This window comes from Centroberyx gerrardi, chromosome 15 (assembly GCF_048128805.1).
Source record: "Centroberyx gerrardi isolate f3 chromosome 15, fCenGer3.hap1.cur.20231027, whole genome shotgun sequence".
Lineage (NCBI taxonomy): Eukaryota > Metazoa > Chordata > Actinopteri > Beryciformes > Berycidae > Centroberyx > Centroberyx gerrardi.
Genome location: NC_136011.1, coordinates 5,402,011 through 5,423,659, shown reverse-complemented (window position 1 = coordinate 5,423,659; position 21,649 = coordinate 5,402,011). Strand labels below are relative to the sequence as shown.

General features: G+C 40.3%; 1 protein-coding gene across 2 annotated transcripts; it reads right to left on the bottom strand.

The window, feature by feature from the left end:
- Positions 1 to 13,766: 13,766 nt before the first annotated feature.
- Positions 13,767 to 20,658, bottom strand: LOC139925086 (GTPase IMAP family member 8-like). Of its 2 annotated transcripts, none has more exons than XM_071916318.2 (6): positions 20,560 to 20,658; positions 19,387 to 20,058; positions 17,487 to 18,305; positions 16,948 to 17,109; positions 16,371 to 16,511; positions 13,767 to 15,910 (listed from the first exon to the last, which is right to left on the bottom strand). In XM_071916318.2, the coding sequence occupies exons 1-6, from the start codon at positions 20,567 to 20,569 to the stop codon at positions 15,744 to 15,746; spliced, it is 1,971 nt and encodes a 656-aa protein (XP_071772419.2). In that variant the 5' UTR covers positions 20,570 to 20,658; the 3' UTR covers positions 13,767 to 15,743. The 2 variants fall into 2 exon arrangements, with proteins under 2 accessions (XP_071772419.2, XP_078144830.1); XM_078288704.1 differs by lacking the exon at positions 20,560 to 20,658 and adding an exon at positions 20,387 to 20,430 and having other exon boundaries at positions 19,387 to 20,076.
- Between the last annotated feature and the right edge of the window lie 991 nt (positions 20,659 to 21,649).

Here is a 21,649-nt window from a genome sequence, read left to right as displayed (position 1 = left end):
AGAGTTAAAATGTCTGCAGTAGATACACAGATGTCAAAATTTTGACCTACTTAAAAAGACAGCACCAACTGGTAAAAGACCAACACCTAGTTGTGGCATGAGTGACAACTTATTTCAGCTGTAAGTAGCCTCCGCCAGGTTTCCACTGCTTTGGTCCTTGCTGAAAAACTTCTCACCTCAGCCACTTGCCGTAAGTCGGTTTATACAGATGGTACACATAAAAATGTCTCCTGCTCTGACCATCCAGGAATGCCAGCCGGTCTTCTTCCTCCATGTCCTTTCCCTCATGGTCCTCAACAATCTGCTCCACAATGATCCTCATCCGCACTCAGCTGCTCTTGTCGGTCTCCATCCACCTCTGCAATACAAAGACATGTATACACACAGTACATACAGTGTAAATTGATGTGTCACAGTATTCACTTTGAAACACTTACTGAATTACTTTAGCTTAGGCTCTAGACTGGATAGAATATTCCTTTAGCAAACACTGATGTCATACTCTGTATGTGGTCATCCCTAAAATGGATTAATAAACGCCTCAGACATCAGTCAGAGTAGTGAATGCATCAGATCCGTGAATACATTCACTACTCTGACTGACGTCTGAGGCGTTTATTAATCCATTTTAGGGATGACCACATACAGAATATGACAATCAGTGTTTGCCAGGAATATGGAAGGCATATATAAAGGAATATTCTATCCAGTCTAGAGCCTAAGCTAAAGTAATTCAGTAAGTGTTTCAAAGTGAATACAGTGACAAATCAAAGCTTAAAAACAAAATACAAAACTAAACTGCAGAGAGTAGGGATGGGCATGAGTAGGCTACTCGAGTACTCCACGCATTTTTTTTTTTTGCTTTGTAAAAAAAACATGTATATAATAAATATAAACGTAAATTGACCCTGTTTTATATTAAAAGTTTACATTTTTTGGACGGGACTGCTAGCAAAAATGATAGATCTGCGGATGCGCACGCATCGGATTGGTTACAGGATCTAACAGCCTGTAACGTGCCTGGTCGCCAAGTTACAGGCATAAGAGTGATGTTTGGAAGTATTTCGACAAAATAGACAAAATGAATGTGCAGTGCAAACTATGTAACGTTAAACTTGCATATCATAGAACAACTAGTTCGATGATTAACCATTTGCGCATTAAGCACAAGGAGAAAACAGCGGAGACAGATAACAGGCAGTCTCGCATCACCTCATTTGCTAGCAGTGTTAGCACACGCTGTTGTGATGCCACCAGGGCATAGAAGATTAGCCAGCTCATCACGAAAATGGTGACTGGAGATATGCTCCCGTTAAGCTTTGTGGAAGGAGAAGGCTTCCGCGAGCTGATGGCGTTTGTTGAGCCGGAGTACAAGCTACCATCGCGGCGAACAACAGCTACGAGAGTGGAGAAGATGTATGAGGAAAGCGCGGTGAAATTGAGGGCTGATCTGCAAAGTGCCGACAAGGTAGCTATTACTACAGACTCGCAAGGGCGGATATTTCATTTCACTGTTGGGGGGGACAATAAACAGAAAAATTTCTCAAGAGCAATTCCTGAAGGGGACACCAAAGGTGCCGCCAAAAGTACTGTTGTATTAAATGTATATAGAGGTCCATTATGAAACATTTCACATACACACATTTTTTGTTTGCCAGAGCTCGATCTCCTGTATTGTACATTCAAATTATTATTTTCATAGCATTGCATTGAACAGTTATTATAATTGTTATTGTTCATATATGTTTAGCTTATCACGTCAAACCGCCAGATAGCTAGCTGACTGTTGTTGTCCTCTTTCCTAAATGATTAGCATTTCGCAAGCAACAATTAAATCAATTAAACAGTAATTGACGAATGAAAATTTACAAAGGTGATGTTCGTTGATGTATTTTATTTCATAGAATAAAATATTGTATAGCTGGTAAGCCTCTATGTAGCACAGACTTTATTGTTGTCTTGCAAATCCCATTCATATTTTCCACTGAGATTGTTCAGCCTTCAAAATGCGTTCTTGGTGATCGGGCTCTTAAGCAACTTCTGATTTTCGGAGTCTGATCATGCAATTACAAGTATCGGGGCATATTCTGACTTCTGAGTTATCGGCCAAACCCTAGTATGTGCAAGGTCTATAGCTGTCATGTCATGTTTCATGTTGTGATATTGATGTATGCTGTTTGTTATGTGTTATGCATTAGTTGTAATAGAGAAATATAATTTGAAATTTTTAGTGTGAAAAAATAATTACGTTTTATTGACATTCTCTGTTCAAATGTGTATGTGTGACTAATCGAAATTGAGCAGAGAAATAGAAAGAGAAAAAGACAAAGAGAGAGAAACAGGGAGATAGAGAGAGTAAGACAGAGAGTGATAGCTGGGTAGATGGTATATTTGTCAGGATTCAACAAAACATGCACACGTCTCAGATTTTTTTTTTTATCTTTATTTTGTACGTAACAAATGGATTTGATGAGGAAGCCATGAAATAACATTTGTCCCCTCCCTGTCGTAAAGCAGCTGCCTGAAGGATTACATTACATTATCAGTAGGGCTGTAATGACAAGAGCTCAGCCCCACTGATGAGTAGTATGAGTAGCACCAAGTCTGCTTCTATATATACCTTTATGTCCATACATAGCATAGCATACATTTATATCCAAGCCGTAACAGGATTTACCAGATTCAGCTTGGGTTGAGCTGATTCCCAATTCCTCACTTGCTCAGATGTGGGTTTGGTTCTTATGCAAAAATAAAATTGGAAATTACAGTGACTAGTAAATCCTGAAGAGTAAATGTTAAAATGACTTGACTTCGTGGACCTTTTCTGTCATGTCTGACCTATCCTGTGTCTGTAGACAGTGTCTTTTGATGTCCGGGCTTGTGGTCTAGCGGTGGTCTTCGCTGGCCTTGTTTATTGTCATACAAACCAAGTGAAAGGGGATAGTGGTAACCTAAAGGTTGTGGCAATGACTTCCTTGTGTGTCACTGGATCAGGATCAGCCACGTCGGAGCAGACGTAGCCAAGAGGTTTAGCATTGAGAACTCTACTCTCTACTTCAATCAGATCAATGAAAAGGAAGTTCTCTGAGACTAGCTGGTTGCCGATGACAACATGAAGGAAAGTTTGTACAGATCAAACTTACCTCTCCCAGGCTTCTCCTGGGAATTCATTCATGGCAGCAAATGCCTCCTATACTTACTTCTGGCTCTATGGATGTTTGTGCAGTGATCCAACAAGAGCTCATGTGGGGACATGCTTGAAGGAGGTTAGCCTCAGCTTACTGGAATTCAGGAGTGGTTGGAATCGTCTTGAGCCATCCCATGAGGGGACTAATAATAAGCATCATCAACAAGGTGCCTTAGTAGGTGTATCTGCAAAGCTCCGGTAGGGGTGGTAAGATGCTGACAATGGCAGTGATCCTAAGGCTACAGTAAGTTGTCTTCTTAAGCTTTGATGGGTCTTCTTGGGAATCATGATGGCTGAGTGAGGGCCACTGATCTAGAATGTGGGCCATGACTCCAGCGACTCGGTGTTGGCCCTTGATGTTGGATGAGTCCACACATATCCATGCCTGTACATCGGTGAGATCCTGAACCTCAGCACTGTAGATATCGGATTTCCTCAGATCCTTCACCAGCTGTTTCTCAGTACTCCTGAGACTGGCCATCATAGCCTCCTTAGTAGCCTGCAGAAGAGGAACACCTGTGGCACAAAGTCACCGATCTGCACCCACTGGGTCCTGGATTGTCCTATGTTAAACATCAGTAACACAAAAGGAACTGTCAGCATTGCACATGTACAGAGATAGGTGGCCCTGCAAACATTTGAAGGTAGGGCGGGGCAGACCAGATGATTTAAAGGGAAAGGGAATTCTGAGGTGGACAAGAGGGAACTCTAAACTGTTGGAGTGAAGATCGCTGGTTTGAATCCCTGTCCAAGCTGCAAAATTCTCAGTGGGGAAAGTGAATTAACAACACTCTCCCCTCCCTTTATTAGTTAGGTGTCATTGAGCAAGGCACATAACCCACAGCTGCTCCAGTGGAGCTGCTCAGTAGCCAACAGTAGAAGACTGGTTGTACTGGGCAGCTTGGTGTTAATGTGTGTAACTATATGGATGTGAAGCAGTTGCCCAAAAAGAGCATAAATTGTCAGCAAACTTTTCCTGGATCAATAAAGGCTTTGGTGTATTTGTGGAAATGGCACAAGCCCCTGTCATAAATTGATGGTAATAAGGCTGATAGGTGGGTATAGTCTGTATACCTGTTTATACCCTCAACTACACTAATACATGGAATCAGGGAAATCCCATTAACAACTAATGTTGTAATTTAATATGTATATGTTATAATTCTAGGTTGTCCAGACAGGAAAGGTTGTATTAAAGAAATTCTTGCTGCTCTCTGGATGAATAATCCTGTCCTCTGTAAGCCGATTATGGAGTGTTTTGTTCAGGTTTCTTGTTTTTATTCACACAGATGTGCGCACACATGCGTGCGCCCACACACACACATGCACATACACTGCTCTTCAATGTGCTTAGAAGGTCGACACATACACACGAACACACCTGAATGCACTGAAACGCATGTACTTGGAAGATTTTAAGTGCAGGTGCACACATAGATGCAAAAAACACACATGGACATGGGCACAAACAGAAGGCCATAAACACATGCACGCACGCACCCACGCATACTCACACACACATACACACACACACACACACACACACACCTGCTCACTCCCTAAAGCCTTTACCTGTTCCACTTTAGCACTGAGTGTTCTTTGGGTGAGGGAACATCCCCTTCTGGAGAGAGCTGAGTACAGCTGCTCTCTCTCTCTCTCTCTCTCTCTCTCTCTCTCTCTCTCTCTCTCTCTCTCTCTCACACACACACACACACACACTCACGCCATCTGATCCCACAAACAATATACAAAAAACAACCTGCTCAATGAGATCAGACTATCCAACCCATATTTTAAAAAGACATTTTTTAGGCTTGCTTTTACCTAAGGTGTGTGCCTAATATTTACCCTTTTGTATTTTATTCTTTGTTTATATTTATATTATATTATATATTATATATATTTATGTAATTATTGCTTACATTTTTATTTATCTTGTAAAGCACATTGTTGCGCTCTTTTGATAAGTGCTCTACACAGGCATCATTCAATTCTGCACTAGTGAAGCTGCAGCATTATCAATTAAAATCAAAGTCAGTTTTATGTTTTGTTTTGTTTAAGACTACCATTTAGTTTTGAACAGAGATCAAATAGAATAAATCTCATTTGACTACGAATATTCATTCTCCCCTATGGAGCAGCTACAATTTTTATATCTTGACATCATCATCAGTTTGGGTCTTAGTTCTCTCGTTTCTGGCTTTGGGAGAGAGTTGCACGTGTTTGCAAATGTTGATGTGACTGTCCTAGATGATAGGAATAATATATAATATAATGTATCATTTATGAGCTTTTAAATTTGGTTATTTAAGCAAGCTAAGTCAATAGCGAGAATGTGTCAGCCCATGCCATAACTAGGGTATGTACTTCATATTGTATTTCATTGCTGTACATTGTGTTTGTCATCAGACCTTTAATAATCTAATATTGTCTGAGTGCCATGTTTGATCTTGTATGACTTCCCACCCACTCACCCACCTACCTCCACATTAGCTCACTCTAATAAGTAGTCAAACAAACTATGGAGAAAGGTTTAGGCATGCAAGATCACGGTACGATTATCTGGTCAGCTTTAATTTGTTCCATTTATAATAGGCTTTCCGGTAACTAAACCCCACTCTCTCTCTGTCCAACACAGTAGACCTGTGTGTGTGTGTGTGTGTGTGTATGAGAGAGTGAGAGAGTGAGTATGTGTGTGTGTATACATGTTGCCCAGATGCATTGTGTGCTGTACAGCATATTGTGGTAAGTGCAGGGTGTTGCACGCGTGTTCTCTTACAAGTACTGCACATGTGAAAGACATGTGGCTATCTGCGTGTCCCTATACGCCAACGTGTGCATGCATGTACACAAAGAGGTGTAATTTGGTCTGCCTTTTCGGATCAATAATCTCGGTCACCGAACCTCCACTCCTCTCCCTCTCTCCTGCACTACGCAGCGGCTAGGCTTTCCCTGTGGGGATTTTCCAGAGCAGTAATGTCTCTACTCGCAGCTGTGGGCTATTCCAGTAGTGCTGTGTTGTCTGCGTTCTCTATATTAGGAAGGGATCGGTTTTCCAAAGTCACCCCAAGGACAACGAAGAGGAGTGGAGGGAAGTGGAGGATGCCGTGAAGGAGGAGAGGAAGGGAGATAGGGGAGAGGTGAAGTGCAGAGGTTGAGAGAGAAGTGAAGCAAAGGGAGGAGAAATACAGGTCGAGTAAAGGAGGATGAGAAAACACTCCAAATTGAAAGCACTAGTCGCAGTAGTAGTTTATTTGAAAGATAAAACATTCAGTTCAATTCAATTCAATTCAACTTTATTGTCATTCCACCTTAAACAACTGAAAACATATTGGGAGTGATGGTGCATTCCAAACAAAGAAAAATGAGACAAAATGAAACAGTGCAACAATGCGATGGTAGTTCAAATATTCAATCAGAACTGGAAGTCAAATATTGCAGTATTAACAGTAGTAGTTTGAGATGCATGTGAGTACAGCATGTAGCTATAAAATAACTGGTGGCTATAACTAATGTAGAGTCCAACATGTAGGTATAAAGTGACTAATGCATAGGACAATACGAAAAAATATCTATAGTAAATGCAGCTCCATGTACAAGGTGTCAACAAAAGCGACTTTACATGCATTGATATCAGTCCAAAATAAAACAGGAAAGTCAATGACTTCCACTGTGGCTCAAAAAAAACTCTGATCAGCATTTTCATGGTTCTGTCCATGTAGAGGAAAGCTTTTAAGTGCAGAGTTTGGTAGAACCACAGGGAGAAGCATCTCAGAAGTATCCATTGCAACTGCTCACAGCTTTCTTTGGGATCCTTTGACCTCCAAGAAATCTTGCAGAATCTTTTTCCAGACCAGGAAACAAGTGACCCACCCCACGACGGACCTCATCCAGGACCCTTATTTCCTAGAGTGTGGGAGACGGCCAACCAAGACCTTCCATCTGGATGGGACACCTGGACGAATGGAAGGAGGGGACGGGCGAAACAAAAGCAGGGAGATGAGGGCGTTTGTTTGAATAAATGAGCTTATTTACTGTCAGGCCAATCTGTCTGGGTGACCCTCGTCTCCTCTCCTGTCACACCGCGACGCTGACAGTATGCATAATGGATCGCAGCAAACGCAACCGCCAAAACAGCAGAGGACACAACACAGCAATGCACATCTCGGCATATACAGCTACAGACCTCTCGCGTGTTTCGCAACATCTCAACAAGCTGCTGTCCGGCTTAGAAGGACTTTGCCGTCTCCGGGGTTACATAATCGTTCGACTTGTTTGACTTGTTCGAATGTTTTATTACCAGTTAAGATGTTCAGACAACGTGTGAAATATGGGGATGCGGTGATGCCGGTGGTGGGAGGCAAAATCAATGTGAAATAGTGATACATACTGTAGGCCCACTTTAGCCTCAGTGATCACACACACTCCCACACACGCACATGCACATTAGCATTCATGTAATCTCTCGGCAGAAGCGTCGTTAATTCACAGCTACATGCTTTCGGCCGCTGAGAGGAGAACGCGCCGTGACACAGATCGGTCTGCTGGATGCATTTTAGATTTTGGGCAAAAAGTGTCGGCATCCTTTCGGTGTTAATGTACTGTATGTATAAGCATGTGCAGAGAGGCTTGTGCATGCATACCCACGCGCGCATAAATAGCCAACACGAGGACACACAATTATATGCACACGTGCCATGCACACACACACACTCTCTCTCTCTCACACACACACACGCCATATTGATCCAACATGGTGACTAGCTCATTAAAGACCCCATTAAATCGTAATCAGGGCTGAGTTCATGACTAGTTCCTCTGATAAACAAGAGGTATTTGAGCTGCCAAATGCCCCCGCTATAATGATATATTCAACCATGATATATTAAACATAACCAGTTGCGCTAATGAGATCATTAATTAAGCTAATTAATGCAATACAATATTTCTATGTCAACATACGTGTGTTCACATAACACACGGTTGTATTAATATGAACTCTGTATAAAGCATGAAGGAGTTATAGTAGTTTTAAAAAAATGTTTTTCCTCATTAATTTGCATTTATGCAGCAAGGTGCTCCAAAATCTTCAAAATCGGATCATCTACTCTATAGAGGGAACCTGTAGTCAGTATGAAGTGTCTGTCATATCATATCATATCTTGAGTTATTGTGTTCACAAGAATGTGTCTACACACAGACAGACAGGAGGGTGCAAAAAAAACTAAAAACAGAAATAATGATTAAATATGATCAATTCAAACTGATTTTATCACCATACCTGCCATGCGGTTAAGATAAACTAAGACAATATTGTTTTACTTTGGGAATGCAGCCCCAGCGCAGCACCGCAAGCGCTCTGAGATTTCGATAAAAATGTCACATCCCTCGGGCAAAACTTGAGTAAACTTCACTAAGAATAGGAAAAAAGGGGAAGAATTATTTTGGGCTGTTTTGAGATTTCACAGAGGCATAATGTGTTGTGAATTATTTGGTCTGCATGTTCTCTGTGGAGAACCTTGTCGCAGGGTACATCACTTAACATTAACTCAAGTGACGCATCCTTGATGTTACATCATTTAACATATTAAATTTTTTGTCTACCTTGATTTTATTTATTCATTTGTAGTTAGTTTGTACTTTATGACATTGTTATTATTAGCAACACAAAAATACTTTTGTGGGCTGAAGCGCTAAAGCTGCAGATCTTTATGTAAAAATATCAGCATCAATCACAAAGTGGGGCTCCAGCAGAGAAGAGAGTTCCATCCCCCCTAATTGAGACTCTGTAGATTCACCCTCTTTGTCCAAATTATATTCAGGTGTTCAGTATGTTCACTTCTCGTGAAGAACAACTGAACCCGGTTGCCACAACGGTAAAAAACAGTAAGAAGTACAAAAAAAGTACAGCGAGCTAAAACGCCATACAGACAAGGCTCATTCCAAAATGAGAGTGAATCTGTTATCTGAGTATTGAAGGAGAGGATGGGATGAAGAGCGACACAGAGTTGGCCTGTTTTCTGTCGGACAGGTAGGTGCCGTTTAGCTTCTAGCTAGCTAGGTATCAGCTTTTCTACAACAAAGCTACTCTAACAACGGTAGCTAGCTGCCAGCTCACACACACACTAGCTCTAGCTCATTGGCTGTGTTTGTCATTTGATTGTAATCACCTGTTAATTTATTACAATCACCTTTTATTTTCCTACCAAGATGGCTGTGTGGTGATGTAACAGAATACTATGAATTAGAGTTCAGGACCACTACTGTAGCCAGCATGGCTTTTAGATATAAAAGGATTCAGCAGTGGTTTTGGTTGCAGGCGGACACACCTGCTGCCAAAAGGTTGATGCCCAGAAACGTCCCGAACATTCAGAAATAAGAAAATCCAGGCAGAAGGCAGGGTCTCTGCAGACACACACTGTCACACACTACCAATGGGTCATAAGTAATGATCGAGTAGGACAAATTTTGGATAAGTTTATGCTATTTCAAAGAGGAAAATCCTGCTCAGTGTGCCTTTAAGAGTTTAAATCCAAACTGTCTCCTAAACAGCAGTGAGCAGCGCTCCGTCCAGAGAAAACTGGACTCACCAAGGTTAGATCTTTTTCCTCTCTCATCCCTTTGGTTTCCTTTAGTATAAAGCCTCACAGACTGGCTGGGTTGATAAACGTGAATAAAGAAAATGTCTGCAAGCACCTTTAGCTTTCTTCACAAGCCACTAGTCATAAGCTGTTTTAATTTTGTCCATCTGTCTGGAACCATTAACTATTCATACTGCGTGGGGATTGGGCAGTCCCCATTGAAAATGAATTGGAGTTCTGTGAAAGACATCCTTTGCTAACCTACTGTCTATATTAATGAAATCTTGGGGGAAAAAAAAAAAAAAAAAATCAAAAATGATAATCATTACTTGTGGAATATATTGTGGGATAATACCCATCCATCCATCCATCCATCCCACACCTATAAATATAAATTGATGCAGGCCTGGAGCTAAAAGATACACACCCTGAAGAATGGATCATCCGTTATATGCTTACAGAAGTGGAGACGTGGCTAAAAATAGCGGATGGAAGACATCGTGGGATGATGCAAACGCCTATAAATAGAGACTTGAGCTGATCTGGAGCAATGACTTTCAGAATCATAATCTTTTACTTTGGGAAGGTTGGGAGACTTGATGACGGATTATCAAACAGCAAGTTCTCATATTAGAGGAGACAAACGCTGCGACACTGTGATACACTTAGACACAAGCCGGAGGGAAAGAATGTGTCAAAAAGACAGGCAGAAATACAGGGTGGCTTGATGATTTAAAATATATCTCATGGTGTTATCAGGAAAATCTGCAGTTTTTCTGTCTGGTGCTCATGCTAATGCTTTAGCATACAGTATGTTGAGTAATTGTAGGCAACTAGCATTATTTTAAAACCATTGGTGGAGGTTTGTGCTTTACTGAGTGCCTGCTAGTTCAGATAAATGCACTGATTTTGTGCAGTAGATCAATAGAAACGTTGCTACCAGTCCCTCTCTATACCTTGCTTGACCGACTGAAAGAAAACTGAATAGATGTGGAAGTGGTCATCCTCAAGTTCCTCATTTTGTCTCCATAAGTGCTCATTGCTGTGGTGTTTCTGCACTGCACTTCCCAGAGATCACCTGTCAATCAAACAGTGTGGGCGGGGCTTGGATTTTCTGTTGATGCAGTTTGAGTGTCTGTAGATGGCGCTCTTTTCTTTGTCTGTTCAGCCATGGTGGCTATCACTGCTCATGCTAGCTACCCAGTTTTTCTTCTTCTATTTATTCCAAACAAACCGGAGATCTAAACCACATCACTTCCTGTGTACCAGAGGATTTTTCCCAGGAAAGAGCTACCAGACACTGGCTGTTTAGAACAGGCAATGGAAAAGGTTTCATGAAAGCTTTTATGACTGTTACAGGTTCAATCACTATTGTGTTGTATCAATCGGTTATGAAGGGTAGAAAAACAGACATTTATTGATCCAGTAGTCAACAACAGTCTAACAATATGTGGTCATCTCTCTCTTCTCTGTATCTGTACACATCTGTATAGAACCACAGCACGTTTCTTGACCTGTGACTGGGGGAAGGGAACTGTTGTATGTGTGTGTGTGTGTGTGTGCGACTGAGAGAAAGAATGACAGTGAGTGAAAGTGAGATGGAGAGAGAGAGAGAGAGAGAGGGAGAGAGAGAGAGAGAGAGAGAGAGAGAGAGAGAGAGAGAGAGAGAGAGAGAGAGAGTACAGTATGAGTGTGAGGCTTCAACATCTGCCCCCCCCCCCCCTCCAGTTGTGTGGACTAATCCTGCGGCAAGCCCCAGTGTGGGCAAACTAATGCCTTGTAATCCATGCAACTCCATATCAACACTGCACAGCTGCAATGGGACAGCAGCATGATATACTCCTATAGGATACACTAGTGTGCTATACTGTATGTCCACTTTGACAACTCATCCATGTGTCCCTGGTAGATCATTGGATCCGGCGCTCCATGCTAACACTTTAGCATACATTATGTGGAGTGATAGTAGGCGACTAGCATTATCTCAAAATGAGAACTTGTAGCTGCTCTAAAGCTAGAGGGTAATCCTAGATGATATGCGGCCAACTCTGCATTTTTTTTTCTGTAGGAGATCAGCAAAAATTACATGAAATATGATACAAAAATAATACTGTTTTGGACTTGCAGGGACTACTTTCTCTGTTTCCCAGGTGGTGGGTGATAGAAGACTGTCTACAGCTAAAATTCACTGTGCAGCGGATGAATACGTTGTTTCTCATCGGAAATAGGTCCAAAAATAAACCTGGCTCCATCAGCTATATTGAGTTAATGATAACTAATTTGTAAAATGTATGAATCTAAAGGCCATAAAATAAAATAAAAATGTCATTAGTAAAATGTCAGTCTTCTTACTTTGGATAAGGCTAGCACCCTACTCTCACTCAACATAGTGTATGCTAAAGTGTTAGCATGGAGAACCGGAGCCAACACACACATGGAAATTTTCTCTTAATGGGTGAGTTGACCAAGGGGACACTCTCCCAAAACTTGGTGTATTATTTTAATTTATGCATTTGCATTGCCTTCTCGTGTGCTTGAATTAGTGAATACAAGCTCTAACTCTTTTAAAACTTTTCCTGACAAAATCCACCCAAAGATTACCCATCCATACATCCATTATACTATTATTACATTACTATTATACAGCCATTTTGGTGGAACAAGATGAGGGACTAACAAGCAGCCCAGTTAAAGCCACACTGGTGGCTGGATGTTGAGATCCTTCTCATTCACATACACTGCAGACACTTATGATAGAATATAATTAAAATCTATTGGATACACTGGCAGTCTCTCTCTCTCTGTGCATGTGTGTATGTATGTGTGTGTGTGTATGTGTGTGCACTAAGTCTGTGTTGCAGTAAACTGAATAACCTCAGATGGACCCATATTGTAAGAACTTGCCAGTTTGATGGACCATTATGAGTTGTGTACACACACACACACACACACACACACACACACACACACAGTTGAATACATCAACATTGCATTCTTAGAGCACTCTCCTCCACAGAGCAAACTCTATTAGCAGGCGTCTTCCCTCAGGGCTGACACTGACTTCTCCTATCAGACTCCACTGTCCTCAGGAGGACACACACACACACACACACACACACACACACACGCACATACACACACACACACACACACACACACACACACACACACACACACACAAAGACATCCATGGGCATGTGCACAGACTGCAAGACAAACAGATACACATGATTCAAACTCTGTGTGTGTATGTGTGTGTGTGTGTGAGAGAGAGAGAGAGAGAGAGAGAGAGAGAGAGAGAGAGACTAAGTACGTGATTAAGAAAGTACAGAGACAGAAAGCCAAAAAGAGAAAAAGCAGACTTTGCAGCCAGACAACAACACAGTATTTCCTATACATGTTTTATATGTCAAAATCCTGACAAGCACATAGTAAGGTACATATAAGCATTTCTGACAATTGGTTTTTATGTGTGTGTGTGTGTGTGTGTGTGTGTGTGTTCTTACAGGAACAGTAGTTCATGCTCTTTGTCTGAGATGCCAGTCCCAGAGTGATGCTCTAAAATGAGCATGTCACTTCCTATCTGGGCTCTTCCCAGCAAAACCACATAGGATTTGTGTTTGTGTGTGTGTGTATATGTGTGTGTGTGAGGTGTGCATGTGTGTGTGTGTGTGTGTGTGTGAGAGAGAGAGAGAGAGAGAGAGAGAAAGAGCGAGAGAGAGAGAAATAGAGAGACATACACAGAGAGCAAGCAAGAGAGAATGAGAGAAAGAGATTATTTCAGATTTAATTTTGTATTCATCCCTATCACCCCCCTCCCCCCAGACACACACACACACACACACACACACCTACACACACCAACCTTCTATGTTTAGATTCTCTATTCCCTTCAGTATTTCAGACATATTGCAGCCCCAACCTTGCGTTTGAACAACTAGGAAAATTACTAAACTTAAACTTTCGTTAGATGAATATAATAAAAGAAAAAACGTAAATAATTCATCACCTCAAACTGAGTTTATTTTGAACCTTTATTTATCCAGGCAAAGTTGACATGCTACATGTATAATTTTTAAACATCAACATATCATTGTCAAATTAATTGTGATACCTTGGTATAATTACTGAAAACAAATGAGACCATGGTCTAGATGATTGGTAGCCACTTGTTAGTATTAGTGTTTCTCAAAATTAAGACCACATTTTACATAACACCATTGCTTCCTATTGCAAAGAGGATGTTGCAACTTACTCTGTTTGCACTGGAAGAACAGCGCCCTCTTCCTGCTTTGTGCCATAAAGCAATAACCCTTTGTGCTGTAAAGCAATACAGATTTCCAAATCGGACCTCCAGTCACTGATCATCATATGGCATCACAACCACCAATACAAACAAAATCAATTACGTTTGCAGAAAATCTTTTTCCTTAAAAGACCCTACCTTGATATAAGTTACCCCAGTTTGATGTTTCTTACAATGTGTGCTATGAATTTAGGTCATAAAGATTTATGTCAGTATAAAAAGGTGGGTCAGCTCTATTCTTCAGATAAAAAGGTGGAAAATGGTACACATTGGGCTCATCTCACAACAAAATTGCAGGGCTCTGACAGTATCAGCTCTGTCCCTTTAATTTAGTATTGACAGCAGCCTCTTTAAAGTCCAGTAAGAGTTGATGTTGCATGATCTTAGCATGTAGCCATGACAGCGGTTGGATGCACATCTCTGTTAATGATGATTTTAATCATGTTATCAGAGATATTTTAATTGAGTTTCATCTTTGAGCTTATGGAAGACTGTTTGGACTGTTTCTAACGGCGCATTCAAACACTGAAAAGCTGAAAGCTGACTCACCTTGCCTGACTGCTGATACCCTGTTTCTCTAGTTTCTACATATCTGTCATGGACAAAAGAAAACCATCAATGATATAGAAGAGGTTTTTTCTTCCCTGGAGGAGACTGATAGTTTCAGACAGAGGAGCCAGTCTTGAGTTTAGAGGGTAGACAGTCAGAGTTGGTGTTCTCTTCGGGAATGTCCTACTTTAAGAAAAGGGTTTATTTTTTAAAAGTCATCTGAGGCGAGGCAAAGCCCACACACTGAAAACTGAGTTACAGAGAAAGAGAAAGAGAGATGGGACAAAGAGTTGACAGACAGACTGCCTGGGGGAGGAGAGATATGAGGAAAAAAAGAATAGAGCATAGAGTAAAGTGAAAAAATAACAAAAGACAAATCTTGACTCAATGTCCAAACAGTGGAAAATGTATCTGATTTAGCAGGTATGGTCAATGATGCAAATAAAAACACTCCTATAAACCACATATTTTTGGTGAGCCTTGATCTAATCCATTGAGTATTACAAGTTAACAATATGTGTAAACATAAAAAAAAAAAAAAAAAAAAATACCTGTGGAGAATCCTACTGCCCAAGTCCTAGAAATATCCTCACAGAATACAGTAGCACATTAGTCAAATTAAAAGCCTTTCATTCAAAATTCTGCTTAAGCCAAAGTACTGAAGCATTTGCTATTAAATGTAAGCATCAGAAGTAAAAGTACATATTCTGTATAATCTCCTTGTATTTTATGGCAAGGAAGTCTTCCATTTTAAGTGCATTAAAATCTTTATGTTAATCTAAAGTGGACAGCGATCCAGTTATGCTTGCTGCCTTTCAAAGTTTGTTGGCTTGAAGTATATTTCTATCCTAAAATCTATCCAACAAAGTAACTTGTTAAATGTGTTTGATACTGTTAATGTACTGGGTTAAAAAGTAGCGTCTGTGCTTTAAAATATAGTTAAAATATAGTTAAACTCTGCTTACGTACAGCAACTAAGTAAATTATTAAATTAATCTACACCCCTGAACGCAATGAAAAAATAAAAATGACACATATGACACATATATGCAAATACCCAGTTCAATTGAATGGATAAGACTGATAAGACATTTTCAATACATTAAAAGTTGTGTGATTATTAATAGTCATTTTCTCTATCAGTTTCCTTGCAATCCTCTGTGTCACTGGTCCATTTTTCTGAGAGGAATCCTGAAACTGCTGAGTCCTCTGTCCCAACTCCATCCACCCATGCAGAGACTTTTTTAATGGTTTCCTTCATCTTCTTAGGGTCAGGCTCAGACAAATCTGATATGAAGACATTGACAAGAAATTACAAAAAATTTCAATGACTCTGTGTAGTAACATTCACTTAGGCAATAACATTTATTTATCTACGGAAAGGCTCTTTTTCAGCAACATCACATGTCACATTCCTGCAGTTATATTGGGACCTGCCCAATAAAACCACAGTCAGTCACTGAGAAGCCTTGATCAAGAGCACCTTGACCTAGGGGAGAGCGTTACTCGTCATTCCCCACACACAGATTTTCCCTGCTGATCTTTGGATTTGAAATCAATACATTTTGGTCACAATCCTGCCTCACTAACCTTTAGGCTATCACCACCTAACTTGGCATACTGTGAACCCAGACAGTATGCCAAAACACCAGGCTACATTCAAAGATATCAAGGTATCCTCTTCATGTATATGTTTGAAACAACTGATGTATAGAGTCCAGTATGTACAACAAGTGCAAATGCTTACCGTCATCAGCTTCCTTCGAACTGGAGCGTCTTTGGGCGACATGTGCCATCAATCGCACCTCTCGTCTGGCCAACTCTCTCTCAAACAGCTGCTTCCATTCTTGATGGAATGTATCCTTTCCACTAATGATTGACACAATGTCTAAACAAAATAAAGAACAAAAGTTATTTTATAATATAAAAAGAAGATATCAATAGAAACTGATACATCACATTACAAAAATAAAAATACAAACAAATAAAAAAATATTTGTTGATGACATTTCTCTCACTTCTAAATAGTTTTCATGACTGATAGAACTGCCCTAGACAATAACAAATAATGGAAATTCTTGAAGTGAGTTATATTCCCCTTTGATTCCCTTGACTAGACAACTGCCGAGCAAGACTACAATCATATTTTTGCCGACTAGTGAGGACACTGTGAGTACGGTGAGTACTTCCTTGGGAAAACGCCTTAGGATATCTTAAGCTTTAGTTAAGTAAACGTGTAAAGTGTTTTTGGTGTCTATTTATGGTTTTTTTTATAATGTTTTAATGTAGCATTACAAGAAATGATTTGGAAAACCGTCACTCACCAAAGGCTCCACATTCTTTCCGAAAGTATACCTGCAAGGCAATCTTCATCAACTCTTCCAAGCTTCTTCCACGTGTTTCCTTTTTCAGCACTTTTTCCATTTCTTCTCTGTTATGGTACGTCTTCAGACGGATTAATTTGGATTCTGGAGCATCTTCACTCACTAGAGTCAGAGAGATCAATTTGTCATTTCTTTTGTTTAAGTAAAAAGGGATACAATTTAAGAAAAAAAAATCATATAAGACTGTTAGGTTGGACCTATTGGCTCATTCATTTATTACCAATTCATCAACTGCCTATTGGATGGAACCTGTCAATGCAAGGGTGTGATTTCCTAGTAAGTTCACCTAATAAAACTAACCCTATCCTTAGCTTGCTTGACACATGAAGTACAGGTTGAAAGAACAATATTTTATACTTGCAATTGACAGAAACCCAGTAAGGGTAAGGATGATGTAAACAAATATTACCAAAATTGTTCTAAAAAAAAAAAAAGCAATACCCTAGCTTAAGTCTACAAATAAAACAAAAGAAACTTACTATTGTAAGGTGGGTTCATGCTTTTTTTTCCAAGTTGAATGGCTTGTATAGATCTTTTAGCAAATCTTCTTCTGACTTCTTCAGTTTCCCATGATCCCCAGTCCCAGACTCTGTAGAGCACTTCTACCATCTTCTTTAGATCCTCATCAACTACAGCTGCTGTGTGGTCCTCAGTCTCTGTTGTGCTTAAGGTCTGAGGGCTTTGACCTCTGGACATTTTCTTCTTTAGCATTTCTTCGACCTTGCCTAACAGCTCTACAACCTGACTGTCAATAGCATCCTCTTCTTTCTCATCGTCAAAGACAAGGTACCTGTTCCCACATTTCTCCACAAGCCAGATGAGAGCATCCCCTTCGCTCTCGATATGCTGCTCAATGGGATATTCTCCAAGGCAGTGCCCGTTGCTGAAGACCACAATGGTGTTTTCCCAGACCTGCTTACCTAATGGCTTCATATTGTCCTCTATAATCTTCCTCTGTTCATTAGTAAATGAAGTGTCAGCAGGGATCATTAGGAGGAAGGCACGGCTAGAGGAAGCTTGGTCTTGAGGGCAATCCTGGTCCTGGTCCTGATCTAATGCCTTCATGATCTCAGATTTGACGGTACTTGGTACCAAATTGGCAGAGAAGAATTTCCACCATCCAGGAGTGTCCACAACAGTCACAGTCAGTCGTTGTTCTCCCACAACCCTGGTTTCCTTTACACATGTTTCTGTTCTTCCCTCCACTTCAGGAATGCCCAAAATGGCATTCCCCAGAGCACTTTTCTTGGCAATAACCCAGCCCAGCATGATGATAGTGAACTCTGACAAGGGTGCTCCTAAAGAAAAGGTTAAACAGTGATCATTTACAGTTTATTTGCCTGCCGGTAAAGGTATACTTTACTCTCTTTTTATCACTCTACACTACTGTATATGAGATAGTTTCTTCTGCTGATGCAGAAGATACATTGTCTTCAGAAAGTGGTCAACTTCCTTGACTTTTTCTGCATTTTGTGGTGTTCCAGACTGAATACAAAATGGATTAATTGGGAAAATTATTTTTTTTTGTCAAAAATCTATACACAATACCCTATGACAAAGTGAAAACTTTTGTGGAAACATCTTTGGCAGTGATTACAGCTTCAAGCATTCTTGTTTATGTATTAGCTAACCGTTTCAAGAGTGAAACATGAGACACCACAGCACCGGCAGCTACAGGTAGGGAAAACTCTCCGGTATAAACCATGATAACCGCTCAACCGCTTTGAAAAGTAACCAAAAAGTTACAGAAGTCCAAACTTTGTGGCGTCACAAAGGTACGCTCATTTTTGTAAGAAATAATAGGCTAACAAAGCGTTTTTTTCAAAGCGGTTTACCGTAGATTTTTCCCTACCTGTCGCTGCCTGTAGCTGCCGGGCTGCAATGTCTCACGTTTCACTCTCGAACTGGTTAGCCAATCAGAACAGAGGGTCGTTAATATTAATGAGCCTTAAAGACACAACGACAGAAACAGCCTGTTCTTGGTAAGGCTCAGAGAGATGCTGGAAAATGAACGTGTCAAAATGGATTGAGTGTTTTTGGTACATGACACCACACAAACGTTTTTTAATGGACCTCAAGACAAAATAAAACACTGGAAAGTGTAGAATATGGGACCTTTAATACATTTTTAACTGAGGCTGTAACACCACAAACTGTGCAAAAAGTCAAGTCAAGGGGGTTGAATACTTTCTGAAGACATTGTATCCGCTGTTTCATTGCTGCTTATGCCTCAACAGTTGTTAGATCCTAATCACAAATCGGATTTTTTTTTCTGATAAGATTTGCTCAACTGTGAGAGATAAGTTCACAATAAGGTGAGACACTTATACATACTTATACTAATACATGGTCAGAAAATGTAAGAAAACTTTCACCAACCTGCCTTGTCTTTCTGTGTTCTGTTCTCCTTACTTCTGGCTTCTGCTTTATGTTTCACTTCTTCCCTCTTTTCTCTAATTCTCTGAAGCACATTCTCTTCAATTTCAAAATGTCTGCCATTATTGTATTCCACCAGGTTCTCGATCTTCACTAGAAGCTCTTGACTTAGAGTTTCATATTCCTTGGTGCTGTCAAAGGTGTAGTATCTGTCCCCACATCTCTTAAGGAGTTGTGTCAAGCCATTCCCTTCACCTTTAATGTACTGGTCAATGGTTGTACTGCCCAACCAATCCACACAGGTGAAGAGTACAATAGTGTGGCTCCACACACTCTCTCCGAAGAGCTGTAGGTGCTCCTCTACTGCTCTGGCACAAGCGCTTGTGAATGGCAGGTCAGCCTCAACTAGCAGAATGAAAGCATGGGGTCCCGGATGACAATGGGTGACACTGAGCACAAGTTCCTCTTTCACAATTTCTGCTGTGTCACACAGATGGTAACCCCTCAGCCACACCGGAGCTTTCACCAGCTGAATTACCTTTCCATTCACCTGGCCCTCATGTGTCACACTATGAGCAGTTCTTTTTCCCCATTCAAAGGCTTCTCCCCCTAAGATTGTGTTTGCAACTGAGTGAGCTCCATACATCTGCGATCCAACAAGAATGAGTCTCAGATCTGGCCTGAGATCCAGATCTGCACGTAAGAGAAAGAGTGGAAGAGGGGAGAGTAGAGAGACAGTTAAGAATTCCATTACATTTATAAATACAGTATATACAGTATATACAGTGCGTATATATACTGCATATATATATATATATATACACACACACTGTATATACTGTATATATATATATATATATATATATATATATATATATATATATATGTATATGTATATGTGTATACTGTATGTGCATAAGAATGATTCAATGATTCTTAAAGTTTTGACTTTCTTGCACACAAAGCACTGAGTAATGTATACTGTCATGTGTTTTGTTACAACCTGGACGGCCCTCCATTGAAGAGGATGATGTTGTGCAGATATAGGATGTTCCTATACCTGCATCTGTTAATAGACAATGCATAATTGGAGCCACCCTTCTGTTATATACATACCATAAACAAATCAAATATTCTTAATGGTAGACAGCATGGCGTACTCTAGGGTGTACTCACCAGTGGACATTTCTCATTCAGTTCTGGAGGCACTGGTCGATGATCGAAGAGTTGCTATAGTAAAATGAGCACTCCTTTGGTGTTGCTTGCTTTTGTGGCATGAGAAAGAACCAGGAAATGTTGCCCAAATCTTTTTTTTTTTTTTTCATCTTCTATCAACTGTTCCATTCCAACCACACCTTTTAGAATGCTTCTGATGAGAGGTGTAACTGGTTTTGTTATGGCGCATGGAATCCATTTCTCAACCAAAACAACCTCAACTGCTCTCAATACTGTAGCACCAGTCAACATTGGGAAATGGTCTTGCGTTGAGCATCAGGGTGTTTAGTAGTGTAAGGTGCAGTTTTATATCTGGGTTTCTATTTTGTCATTTGCAGCAGCTACTGCTGACTATTCTCCGGCAAATGTAATCTTGGATTGAATAGGCACAGAGTAAGAAACAGGCAGCATTTTGAGGCAAGAGTTTTGCTCATATCTGTCAAAAGTCAGTTTTTCACAAATGAAGACAAGAAATGTTTTTCTTGTCGACACTCATGCAGTTTTGAAATTATACAACAGGGATTTAACTGGTTTCAAGGGCCCCACGACTACAACTCAACTCAACTAAACTGCAGGCATGTTGTTTTTATCAGTGAGATTTTTGTTCATTATGCTATCCACACTTATTTTGTCCCATTTGCCAACTCCCACCAATACAGAAGGAAATAATTTCCATCTACATTGCCTTAAATTATTTCCCCTGTATCACTGACCTTTCAATCTGAAGCTGGTATGTTAGGTTTAAGTGTGTTGTTTGTATTACAACTGTGATGTCAGAGTAGAGTTCAACTCTGTCAACACCTGCATTATGTCAGCCTTAAGAAATCTCATCATTCTGGTATTCCTTCTATCATTATCAGACATAGTCCACACTATACAGAGTAAATACTTTCACTTTCAGTGTGCAAACAAAGTATTGCTCCTGGACAATACAGGAACAAACAAATTAAGACTCCAAAAATGACAGTATTCTGGTCTTTATATTTAGATGCCACTGACTAAAATCAACAAGTCTATTGCATGTGAATGAAGTAGATTTTGACAAAAACTG

Coding starts and splice junctions, on each gene's coding strand:
- LOC139925086 (XM_078288704.1), bottom strand. Junction 16,512..16,947: donor GAAAGAATGTGGAGCCTTTG/GTGAGTGACGGT, acceptor TATTTTGTTTAG/ACATTGTGTCAATCATTAGT. Junction 15,911..16,370: donor TTCGAAGGAAGCTGATGACG/GTAAGCATTTGC, acceptor TCTTCATATCAG/ATTTGTCTGAGCCTGACCCT.